We start from the raw sequence: 13,430 nt of genomic DNA, 5'->3' as shown, positions 1-13,430 counted from the left end.
AGGGCGAGTGTCAGGAGGATGGGGCCAGGCTCTGTTCAGTGGTGCCCAGCGACAGGACAAGGGGCAATGGGCACAAACCGCAACACTGGGCGTTTCTTCTGAATACGAGGAAAAACTCGCTCGCTTTGAGGGTGACTGAGCACTGGAACAGGCTGCCCAGAGAGGCTGTGGAGTCTCCTCTGGGAGACATTCAAAACCAGCCTGGACATGATTTTGTGCAAACTGCTGTAGGTGAACTTGTTTCAGCAGGGGGCTGGACCAGATGACGTCTCCAAAGGTCACTCCAAACCCTGACCATTCTATGATCCTGAGCAACTCTCTTTGACGCTGCTTGAGCAGAAGGGTTCAACTAGATGACCCCTGGAGGTCTTCATCAACCTCACCGATTCTGTGATTCTTCTTTTTTTTTTCTTTCTCTCTGGAAATTCAGTTCTCTGATAGGAACTCTGACTTCGTACATTTTTTCCTTTCAGACTGAATACCTTGCTTACATTCAACAGCACACATTTCTACAGAAAGCACTTGGAAATAAAAATAGGTCTTTATTCTAATCAAATTATTAAATGCTCTCAAACACCGTATTTGAAATGGCCTTAGCTCATTAAGTCCTGCTACAATTTAATTTAACAGCATGGCACGAATATAAAAATCAAGAACCTTACTGTACTCTGAGCTGAGCTCACAGTTGTCTTTGAAAAGTCTCTCAAACACAGTCTTACCTCTACACATTATGACACAACTGCAGCCACATACTTAAGATCTCTCACGGATACCTGAGACACATCTGAATCAACGCAGTAACACTACACCTTTGTGTTAAATGTATGTCAGAGCTATAGGCAATTACGTATCTATGTACACAGACATAGATAAAAACCACATGCAAAATTACACAGTTGCTTACTCTCCGTTCAGTTCAGTAGGTAGCCAAAGACAGTATTTGATCTTTTAACCTTTTTTAAATTAATTGCTCAGTCTGCATCAGTAAGGCCTGTTCTTGTATACACACATGAGGATCATAGAGAAGTGAGCAAAATATAGGTCTCATCTCTATCAATTAATTAGCAGATTAAGTCAAGATTAAATACAAAATGACACAACTATTTTCCAGTACTTTCTCAGTACTTGCCTTAGACTGTGGAGTGTTCTTAATACAAATGATGTATTTTGAACCTCTTCAGCTAATTTTATTACATAACGTGTATTATAGATGAACTGAAGAGTTTTCCACTTTTTATTCTAATCTTATATATCTGTTATCTGACCCATCAGAGGGGAATCAAAATGGTTTCTTCCCTAGAGAGAGAGACCAGAGAAAATCTGTATCTCAAAACAACAATGCATGGGAAACAGAATAGGCTTTCTTGGAAGGGAGTGTAGGACGGAAGGGAGGAGGGAGCTTTTGTAATACACTTCCTTAGTTTAAATAACAATAATGTGTGTAAGAAACAACATCAAAATCTCATCTTTTAATAGTGAAAATTAAAAATATATTAATCCATAGTTATAAGGAGATACATTTGATCAAACTTCAATCCAGAATTCAACTGGGATTTTTCCAGTTACACAGACATTGGTACTCTGATTCCCTTGTTGCAGTCCAAGTAGCTAATATCCCCCCCCAGTGAAATAAATGGGAGACATTCAAAAATAATCAATAGAAGTTCGATGAGATCCATACAGAACAATATTAAAGATCAAAGAGACTATGCTTCAGATTGATTGTTTTTAATTACACAAAAATATACGTGCAAAAAACTTAAACCTCAAAGCTTCCCTAAATACCAGATTTTATGTTAAAAATAGTCACATATGCAGACAATATAAAAACACACCTGGAAAAAATACTGACACAAACTTTTGTTAAAAAAACAGGCATCAGAAAATATCTTTTTTTGCTACACAGCTTTTAAAAATGTTGTGTTTTAAATATGTCCTGAAGTCACTTTTCACAACACTTCTAAAAACATTCTTCCTGTCTGAATTTTTATTTTCACACTTGGTCCTGCCTGTTTAAATGTTCATGGAAAGAAAAACCAGTTCTACCTGCAGACTTGGGAAACAAGACTGAAAATATCCCCTTCACTGTATTTTAAAACACTCACCAGTTTGCCACCAGTGGTCCAAGACAGGCACTTTGAAGACCTTTTTTGACCATTCTAGTGTGTCCACATCACAGCGCTCGCCAGCTACAAATAATGTTCTGAACCTTTAAATAAAAATAAAAATGTATATATCTTGATCTGATGGGGAAAGGGAAACAAGGTAACAAATTCAATAAATATGTCTTGTCAGTACCCCAGATAAGAAGGGAAGAAAGATTTTTACTCTTTGTATGATCCTTCCTACTAAGTAACAATTAGAATCTTAGCAATATTACTTTATGCTACTTAATACATCATGTAAAAGAAGCTTTCCTTTCTGAATGCAATAACAGTGGAAGACCAAAGGCAAGCAGCTGTCGATGGAAGTGACAAATAATTAAATGCTCTGTAAACAGGAACTAGGTAGATATCCATTAAGGAAAAATAAGAATTAAATACCAAAAAAGGGTCAGAAAGAGACATCAGAACAATTAATAAAAAAAATAAACAGAACTAAAAGGAAATACCCGTAGCATAACTCTTAGTTTGAAGTTAATAATGTTTCATTTAAACAGATTTTAGTATTTTTTGAACTGTCGAGCCACCTTTTTATAGGCATTTGGAAATGAGTTTTTGGAGACAATGGGACATAAAGCCATTTTCCTGTGGAGAGGCAAATTGTATGTACATAAATAGAAAGAGTAAAGTAATCATTCTAGACAATGCCAGTCAGAACAACATTCAGCAGCCTTGGGCCCCTGATTGCAGCACTATTTCTTCAGCTCACTTGGCTGGACATTCCACAGCCAGCTTTGGCAGAAAAGAGATGCAACGCTCAGCAGTCCTAAAAGATGTGATCTGCATGTTTGTACCGTTAAATTAGGTAGGGCTATATACCTGAGTATTCAACCCACACAAAGACTTTAACTTCATAATCTTTTACTGGATGCTTAGTCACATTTTATCATCCTTCATTAAGCATTACAAATTCACTTCACGCCCTGTTTAGAAGGATAAGGTCTTCTATGTGAATGGTAGCTTTCTTCAATCAAACGATCAGTACTCAGAATCTAGACATTACCATACATTACTGCATGCTGCTAAGGTTTTGATCTAACATTTGCACTATAACTTTATTCACGTCATGGCAGATTTTTTGCAATTACTTCCTAAAAGGCAATTTAAAACTGTGTTAAACTGCAAATGGTGTGGCCTCACCTTGAGTGCTGTGTGCAGTTGTGGGCCCCACAATTTAAGAAGGATGTGAAGGTGCTTGAATGCATCCAGAGGAGGGCAACAAAGCTGGTGAAGGGCTGGAAGGCATCTCCTGTGTGGAGCAGCTGAGGACTTTGGCTTTGTCTAGTTTAGAGAAAATTAGGCCAAGGGGTGACCTCATTGCTCTCTACAGCTTCCCGGGGTGGGTGGGTGGGTGGGTGTGGGTGTAGGTGTACGCGTGTGCGCGTGTGTGTGCACGCGTGTGAAGGTGGTCAAACACTGGAATAGGCTTGCTAGAGAGGTGGTCGATGCCCCTTAAACATTGACAAGGCATTTGGACAATGCCCTTAACACACCTTTTTGGTCAGCCCTGAACTGGTCAGGTAGTTGGACTAGATGACTATTGTAGGGCCCTTCCAACTGAAACATTATGTTCCATTCTATAGTCACAGATACTCATGACACTGGCCAGTCACCATCACCTAATAAGGAGTACTAAAGAGAAGAATTATTTACAACCTTGCCCCTACACCTTCAATAAAAAAATAAGCAATCCTCTTCAGGTAGAAACACGGAACAGAAACATTCAGGTTCATGACATACAGATGAAAAAAAACAGCCAACTATACTCAGATGAACTGCTGATTTACATTCAATACTTTGTCATTAGTACATGCCTAGCTTTACAGTCTTTGTTGTGACAGCATGATTTCTATTGAAAGCAATGCATGGTACTTATCTTACTTGGCTCTTATCCAAAAAATATGTGAACTAGCTCTCCAGGCTTCATCTATAGTTCACAAAGACAGGCAACCTTACGGAGCAATTCACCTTTAAGAAACTCAAAAGGGTAAGGTTTCTTTTTTACATAACAAAACCAAAATGAAAACCAAAATGAAACAAAATTTAAGGCCCTAGAGTAACACTAACAAACACATGACTAAGCCACAGTATAGAGACTTTGTTCAGCTACTGTTTAAAAAAACAGCAATAGACACAGCTATTAAGTTATTGCAATATAACTTGGAAGAGATGTTCCTGCACCTCAGAAAAAAAAAACAAAATCAGGAATGTCTGAAAGTTTTGGACATTCTTATTTTGCTGCACACTTAAACATGTTCCTATTTAAGCAAGGCCTTGAATAGAAATCATCTATTTGGGAAATAAAATCTAAACCGGAGGAAAAGTTAAGATATAACATTTCTGACTTCATTTTACAGATAAATCACAATAGAAAACCGCACTTCCTTCCCTGGAAGGCTGGTGTGGCAATCTGAAACACTTCAGCCATGTCAATACCTGTTTGTAACTACCAGGTGCAATCCTGCCACGAGGCACGATGTGAATTCTGAATGCAGAACTGCCATATACATGCCCTGTCACTACAGACCAAAGAATTTGCTTCCCTTCTGTAGTATCCACACAGGGTGGGCTGATGCCTCCCCTCTCCCAAATTCCCCCTGCTCAGCATACCACCAACAAAGCACTTTCATTTTACACAGAAATGCAATTTAAAACTTCAAAGAGTTGAGGGAAGAGAGGAAAGAGGCAAACACAGATTCAGACTCCACATCAGAAGAATTCTGTTTACTAGCAAATAACCTCATCCTTTCTTAGAGTGAAAATGTACAGGTATACTCGCGCTACAAGTGACTGAACATTCCACAGCCTGTCACGCCAAAAGAAACTGCAGAGACACTCTATCAAGTACAGCATTAATCCTCAAGGCTTCTGAGATGAAAGAATATCTAATTAAGGTATGAATGGAGCTTCACATGGCCCAACATTAGACCCTAGGATTAAACATACTTCTCAAAAATGTCCCCTTGTTAGGATTGCAGCACACTTTACCACAGCCAGATCAATGTCAGTGACAGCTTATTTCACTTCCAAGTCTTCACACAGTCCACTGTGAATGAAGACAACTGCTGAACAAAGGGCTTGATTCTTGTCCTTCAGCAATGGACACAAACTGCAATGATTTTGTAAAACTTGTAGACTTGTGGCCACCAAGAAAGAAATTAATTCTTAGACATGGTGGGATTAAACAGATTTCACTTCAGAGGCCTGTAATTTAGAAAGAAAACTATGAGATTCATCTTTCCATGTAGATAAAATTCAGAAAGCAATTTAGGAAATTATGAGAAAAATCAGAGCAAGTAACTCAAGGGTGTCAGAAATGAGAAAGAGAAATGCACAGACCAGCCTGTCTGACCACAGAACTGGGAATACCTCTAAGAGGGAACCTAGATATTGACCTCTTATCTAGAGACCATAGACATCCCACAACAAGGCTGCCCAAACCAAAAAACATACTTTGAACATTCACCCCCTGTTCCTCTCCAGAGGATAGGTATATCGCATCGGCATAAAAGGCAGCCTCTCTCAGTGTAAGGACCAGTGACCTGCTTGCTGTGTAGATGCAAGACAAGAAAATGTGCAGAGTAAAGCTACATCTGAAAACAATGTAAGTAAAACATGGGATGAAGCATCACAAAGTGCAATACACCACATGCCCTAAAATTGAACAGAGTTTTTTTCACAGCGATGCTTGGCCTAGACATAAAAATTTGGTAAGTTTACATCTTTTAGATCCATTTACAAATCCAGAATTAGAATAAAGGAAAATAAACTTCCACAAGCAAAAGATTGCTTGTGCGCATGGCTTTTGCTTTACCTATTGAATTGTTATTTCAACCCTTGAGTTTTACGTTCCTTTCTAATTCTCCTCCCCATCCTTCTGCGTGATGAGGCAGTGAGCGAGTGGCTGCATGGTGCTTGGTTGGAATCCTAATTACCAAGGTAGCGACCCCTGCACCAGCTAAATATTACAACCTGAGAACGGTCTTACCTGTTAACTAAGCAGAAGTAACAATCATAGCGGTAGCCATAATAACAACTCTGATATATGAACATCAATTCACTGCACAACTAGTTACAAACTTATGATAGTCAGAAGATCTTGAAAAATATTACCATGTTGAACCTGAACATGCAGAAGAAAGAATTCAACTTCCTCAATTTCAGGACACCGTTACAGCCAATCCTCCTTTCTGACACCCCAAGATGACTTGGAGTGTCTTCTTTCTTGGAATAGAAGGCAGGGATTCAAATGTATAAGCACCTTTCACATCAAATAAGCATAGTTTTCTGTACTCAAATAAACAACATCATTTTGGTAAACTGCTTTCTGAACACGTCCCACGTTAGCAGATAACAATTATGGGTGTGACCCCAATCACTATCTTGCACCTGAATGTTTTTTATTGTAAAGCACAAGCTATTGCTGGTAATTATAGTTGATAGCTAACTGGAAGATATAACAGATAAAAGTTTGTGATAGAAGAGAATGAAATACTGTGTAAGTAAAACCCACAAGTATTTTTTTTTTTTAAAGTTTTTTAAGACTCACATTCACATGCAGGGCACTCCTGTTAAGGACTGAGCAATTTACATTCCATGGAATGTTCTGCAGTTAGGGATGTTAAACACAACATTTCAGCTATGATGTAACAATTCAATTTATTAATTCATTGTATCAACTGCTGAAAAATTCTGTTAAGCATCCTTGTTTTAAAAATAGGGCTATTAAAACACCAAGAACATAAAAGACTTGAAAAAGTGTCCTGGTCTTGGCTGGGATAGAGTTAATTTTCTTCTTAGTAGCTGGTGCCCAGCTGTGTTTGGGATTTGGTGTAAGAATAATGTTGATGGCACACTGATGGCTTTGGTTGCTGCTGGGTGATGTTTACACTGAGTCAAGGACTTTTCAGTTTCTTGGTCCCTGCCAGCGAGAGGGCTGGAGGGACACAGGGAAACTGGGAGGGGGCACAGCCAGGACAGGTGACCCAAACTGGCCAAAGGGATATTCCACACCATGGGATGTTATGCAGAGTATATAAGTGTGATAGCCGGAGCCTGTGGATCATTGCTTGTGGATCACTGCTTGGGGACTGGCTGGGCATCGGTCAGAGGGTGGTGAGCAGCTGTGTTGTGCATCACTTTTCTTTCCTCCCTTCCCTTTGGATTTCATTCCTACCCCTTCTCCCTCCTTTTCATTATAACTGTTATTGTTATTACTGTTGTTCTTTCATTTTTATTTTATTTCAATTATTAAACTGTTCTTATCTCAACCCTCAAATTTTACATTCTTTTCCAATTCTCCTCCCCATCCCTCTAGGTGAGGGGGCAGTGAGTGAGCAAATGTGTGGTGCTTAATTACCGGCCCAAGTTAAAACATGATGAAAAGTTAAGACATGTCACCACCTGAGCCAAAAGCAGAATCCCTCTCTTCTGAATTGCCAGCTTTAGTAATCATATTGCATAATCTGCAGGCTCAAGAGCAACCTTATGTTGCAAGAAGGACAGGGATTAGCTCTTTGGCAAATTTATAGCACAAAACCATCAAAAAGAGTATCAGTGTCGCAAGTTGAACAAAGCCTAAGAACTATGGACTTATTTTCTCCTATCAAACAGCATGGCAAGAAAGAGGTGGCAATGGTTATGAAATGTCCCACTATGAACAACTTTTTAACCATCCACTTAAAACTTCAAAGCATGTCAGTGCACCTATTACTGCAATCATCTATCTCTGCAATGCAGTTAATGGGGAAGAAAGATCTTAAAACCTCTCTTAAATAAGTATGTGCTAAGCTGTTGTTCTGAAAACCTACATTCCTAACATAAAATTCAGTGCAATCAAGCTTTTGGTGCTATTCAAGAGTCCAGCAGAGTGGACTTGAAGTGTCACCTGACACATGGGACAGATCAAAGTCCCTAATGGCCTTGATGCAATCCAAATTGTTCAATACAGCATGTACATTTTGGTGTCACTCCAAGCACAAAAGAAACTGCATCTCCAAACCACTTCCCAAAAGCAGGAGTGTTCACATGGGTAATAATCTGAGCTGCACTTTTCCAAATTAAAAGATCACAGAAGTGTTTTTCGTTCTGGAACACATACACCAGCTTTCTCTGGCAAAGAAAACCTCTATCTGCATCACGTTAAATAAGCTTTTTTCCTGAAAAGACATTGAGGAAGGTTCATTTGCACTTGTTAACACAAACTGGAAACTTACTAATTCTTTATGCACCTGGAGACTGCAGACACTTAAACATGTAAAATAAAGAAGTAATATTTTCAGGTCTCCTGATTTTTCTCCATTGACATGTGTGTGTGTTTTCCTCCTTGAACAGATTTCACCTTGGTCATGAGAATCTGAGCATGGGAGGTGTGGGTGACAGTCAAGAGAGATGCAGAACACAACTGCAGCTCATCTTCTCACAGTGTGGGTGAAAGGGAGCTCCACAAAGGCTCTTCACAAACACAGCTCAGACCTCCAACAGGAACGGCCAAAGCAGGGGGTAGCAGGAAGACTGCACAATGTACTTCAGTTGTCCTACATTCTGCATCTTAATCACATATCCTCTAGCAGCATGTGTGAGACATCAATTATATGAGAAAGTATTTTGATCTAACAATTTTGCAAATTTGCTACTTTAATTTCACATCCTCTTGTTCCTGTGTTATGAGACAGAAAACGGGAGTTTCTAATCTACTTTATTGTATTATTTCTGCACAGGTTTTATGCAGTCTCATATTTCTTTCTAAAGCAAGTGTATTAATACCTGGTATCAGATGAACAACCTAGAATCTATAGATTCTCTTGACATTAAGTGGCAGAATATACACAATTGACCAAAAACCAAAAAAGCCACAATCTGCTGAGTTGTTGCCCCATTTCATGCAAAACTGTCAGTTGCCAATCACTTGGAAATCAGACCTAACCAGTTCATATAACAATTATGTCAATTAAAAGATGAAGCGTGATTCCAAATATGGGAAGAGCTAATGGCTTGGTGTTATGGAGTTACCTCATGAAGATGTGAACAGATACCAAAATCTGAACAGAATATGCTCAGGTACATGAGAGTTGCAGAATTTGAATGTTAGTTGTTTTTCAAGCACAACAGGCAGCAATAAGATCAGACAGACTGCTTAGCAGCACCGTGTATTATTAAAAGCTGGGTCTTTAGATCCTCTAGCAAGAGTTTTTCTCCTAGAGTACTATAAACGGAACATCTGTTTTACTTAAGACACAGGTGATGTTTTGTGTCAAAGGGAAACAAATCTCATTATTTGACTCAAATAGCCAACAAGGAATTTGAAGCATACACACTAGAACCTTTGGAAACCTCACAAATAATTTTGTGCAGAAGCCAGTGATGCCATCCCCATCAGTTCTTAACAGAAGTCTATTTATGTCATTTCAAAAGAACGTAAGTCTGCTTATAATTCAACTTCTGTAAATCAAGTACTCTTGTATACTGGAAGCTGGCTTTGCCTACCAACTCTGTACTTTATCAGTAATTGTCTTTTGTAACAGGATTTTTTAAAAGTGACATTAACCTTTATCAGTTTTTCAGTAGAATTTTCCAGGAATGAAATGTACCACTTTCAGGACTGCATTCCTGGACATGTGGTTTAGAGTCTGGAGTAAGTAAGGATACGTCTGGCCCAAGTAACAGAAAGACATCTCATTTCAAAGATTCTGCACCATGTAACAGAGAAAAAAGCATCACAGATTAAGTAAATTAACTAAAAGTAAGACCGACTTCAAACTGAAACAGACAGAACTCACTTGACCTTGGATAGAAAAGTCCATCCAAGTAACACCCAAACCCCAGGATTTTCCTAGAATGGAAATTTAAATCACCTGTTGGACTCCATTTCTTAACAACTACACCTACTATATATACTAAATGCTGTGCTAGAGAGTTTATTAAAGAGAAGTCACATACCAGGGAATGACATGGTGCAAAGCTGAGTGAATTATGAGAGAACTAAACCTGCAGACAAATGGAGAAGCTCATTAACTATGCACTGAATAGGAATGATGAAATACCTCTTTATATCTGGGGCAACTGATATAGCAAGGAGACTTATCTGGAATTCTCATTTGGCCAGAAAATGTGACAGCTTACAGAGCAGGTTAGCAGATTTTCCATTAAATGAATGCTCTAAAGGCAGATTAAAGTCATTTTACTCATTGCTCAAAAAATGCTGAGGAACAGCAATTAAATTTTCTAGCATCTGAATCACTTTCTTGTCAATAAACAACATAGAAGAATGGTGCATTAGGGTCTCAAATGAGCTTGTTTCCTATTTCTAGGAGTGGTAAGAATTGATGACAGCACTCAAAACAGATGGAAGAAAAATAATGAATACCTCAGGAATAAATTCAGCTTACTAATAAATAAAACTTCCCTGAGCAATTAAGAATATAGAGGTCTGATGAAGTTACATGGCTTTGCATCTTCCCCTTCTCATTGGACAAGTGTGATAAAAGATGTTCTTATGACTGAATACCACCTATACAGTCTGACGGAGTCCTTGTTTGACGCTGAGTAAATTACTCAACTTCAAGATTAGATGTAGTCCAAACCCATGTATTTTTAATTTTCAGAATGTCTGCCATAGGATACAGAAACTTGGTCTGTAGAAGTACTAAACACTCACAGATGCAAGTCAGCGTGAGAGGCATTCTATTAATATAATGCTAATAACACACTTGAACCATGTAATGGTAAGAACTCCGAAACAGTGGTCGTTCAGCGGCTCAGACTGGATATTCAAAACTAATAAACGACTTTGACCTTAATCTCTCTGTAACTCAGCTTCCCATCTGCAAAATACAGATAATACCACTCTCTCATCTCACAGGGGATTTGTGAGGATGAACTCAGTCATGATTTTGAAGCATGCTGAGATAGTATAGTGATGGACACCCTAAAACCAGTACAAGGTAGCAAATAGCTCAGTCATTGGAGCACATAACCATAAACAGTAACTAAGTTATGGGGAGAGAAACAAAACACTGACTAGCTGATGATGAACACTAAAGATTCTGCGCACTCAATGAAATGAGAGGTCATGTGGGAAGACAGTACAGGATCATGTAATCCAAGACAGTATTACAGGGTATAAGCACAGTGGAGTAAAACTGAGGTTGAGCGAATAATCCTAACTCAGTAAGAGCTCTTAACCTTAGAATTGTAATCTTTTTAACAGCTTTCACCTCCTCCAAAATATCAATATAAAATTACAAGCAAATAGACAAACACCCAAATTGTCAAGAACACACTTAAATTCTGCTATACAGAGGTGGGCAAAGCCCCAGACACTCTGCTATTCTTAGTTCATCCAGCCCATTTCTGTAAGAAACTGTTTCCAGTGTATCCTTAGTTTACCTTTTCAGAGAGTACTGCTTTCCCAAGGCTGCCTCAGGGTCCTGCTGACGGATTGCTCTAATTGCGCTTGGTGAAGTAAAGAAGGCAGCTACCTCATGCTCTGCTAGCACACGGAAATAGGCACCAGCATCTGGCGTTCCCACAGGCTTCCCCTATGGAAAGAATAATTTAAAATGTCACAGAATAAAAATACCTCATAATTCCTTGACAGTTCAAGGCTTCAAAACACAACGGTAGTGGTAGCACAGCAACAGAAGTAAATTCAAGTAAGACTTTAAAGAAGTGTTTGTTAAAAATAGTAATAATACTGTGAGCATATTCACTTGTAGAAATAAATTCACAAGCTTTGGGCACAATCTCTTGAATGAACACAGCACATACTAGTTGCTACTTAGAAAAATAGGACAAACAGGCATATGAATGAAAAGACAGCCAAAATGAAAAGCCATGAAAAGAGCTGTTACCACAGCGGTAGCAGAGGGAGTCATGTCTACATCTACCTGTACTGCAAAACAGCCTGTAAAGCACCCAGAGTCATCCCACTGAACCAGGGGTCTCTGGACACAGTGGCACTGCAGCTAAATCCCCAAGCACAGGTCTGTGGAACATAATGTCAGCTTTTTCTCACCTAGAAATTTCCTCCCAGTTCTGGAAAAATTCCCACTTGGCTGCTTACAACTAGTTTCCTGGAACCTTTGTGCTGCTACTCTAGATGAAGCCTGGACAGAGGCTGAAGACACTTTTCTGTTTTAGTGTGCTACCACTGTGGTCTGGTTTGTGGTTGGTTTGTTTTTTTAAAACGAAACATTGCCTTGAGCTAAGTCAAGAGAATTGTAAACAGAAGTAATCAGATGTGACAAATTGTCCAATGGTAAGTAGTAAAAATAATAAAAAAAAATCAAAAATACTTTTTCTGTGGTGCAAATATGAACAGCAATTGGCACAGGATCACACAATCACTATTTTACTGTATATAATTAGCACGGTGTATGACCTGCTCCATACATATTCTGAAATTATGAAAAGATGACGTTAATGTGGAAAGAGTTTTAGCTTTACAGGTACTGGCATAACCTTTTCACCAGAAAGGCCGCACTTAGAAGATGGACTTTGACAGAGCACACAAGTTAGAGACATATATACTTTTCATACTGCAAATAGGGCTTTGTCAATGCTTTATCAAGAAGCCACAAATACAAAGTTTCACTCCTGAAACATCACCATATTTACAGCAGTTCACCAGTCACAAGACAAAGTCATACCTTCACCATACTTGTGTACACGCAAATATGGAATGGATAAATAGGTCCAGTGGGAAAAAAAAGCAGCATACAAAACTAAATAATACTTTTCATTTCACCAAGATGCAGAAGTAACAGAGGCATTTGAATACCCTGAAGAATTTACCAAATACAATATTTTTCTTCTGATAATGAGGCACTAGTAAAACAGTACATGCCTTTATGAAAACACACACTAATCAAGTTAGTTGCCCCATCCCAACACAAAAAGCAGCACACTGGCTGTGATGCAGGCTCACATAATTCATCTCTCACCCTTCCTCCCATCTGCCTTCCCCACTGCAGCCTTCCCCACTTGCTCTGCATCCAGCTGTGCCTGAACATGGGCAAGAGCACCGATGAACCATTTGGTAGATTTAAAGAACACAGGATGCCTGAGGTTGGATACATACCATTGGCTTTACAGCCCTATGGCGAGATACTGCTGGCGAGATGAGTGCTGGAGCAGAGGATCACCGTAAAAAGAAAAAAAAACCAAAACGACAAAACAGAACGTACAATTGAAAAACCTTTTTAAAGGATGGAGCAGGCGGTGAGAAGCAAATGGAGAGAAAACAAATAAAAGAAATGGTTCCCAGCC

General features: G+C 39.0%; 1 protein-coding gene across 5 annotated transcripts in view; it reads right to left on the bottom strand.

Moving 5' to 3' along the window:
- The window catches only part of ACSS3 (acyl-CoA synthetase short chain family member 3), a 99,763-nt gene that overhangs the window by 45,003 nt on the left and 41,330 nt on the right, over positions 1 to 13,430 (bottom strand). For all 5 annotated transcript variants that reach the window (XM_040594999.1, XM_040595000.1, XM_040595002.1 and 2 more), the window contains 2 exons: positions 11,550 to 11,701; positions 2,106 to 2,209 (listed from right to left, as the gene is read on the bottom strand). In XM_040594999.1, the coding sequence (XP_040450933.1) occupies positions 2,106 to 2,209; positions 11,550 to 11,701 (256 nt within the window). The remainder of the gene's footprint in view (positions 1 to 2,105; positions 2,210 to 11,549; positions 11,702 to 13,430) is intronic.

This window comes from Falco naumanni, chromosome 5, assembly GCF_017639655.2.
Source record: "Falco naumanni isolate bFalNau1 chromosome 5, bFalNau1.pat, whole genome shotgun sequence".
Classification (NCBI taxonomy): domain Eukaryota; kingdom Metazoa; phylum Chordata; class Aves; order Falconiformes; family Falconidae; genus Falco; species Falco naumanni.
Note: the sequence above shows the minus strand (reverse complement) of the source record. Positions and strands in the feature narration are given on the sequence as shown.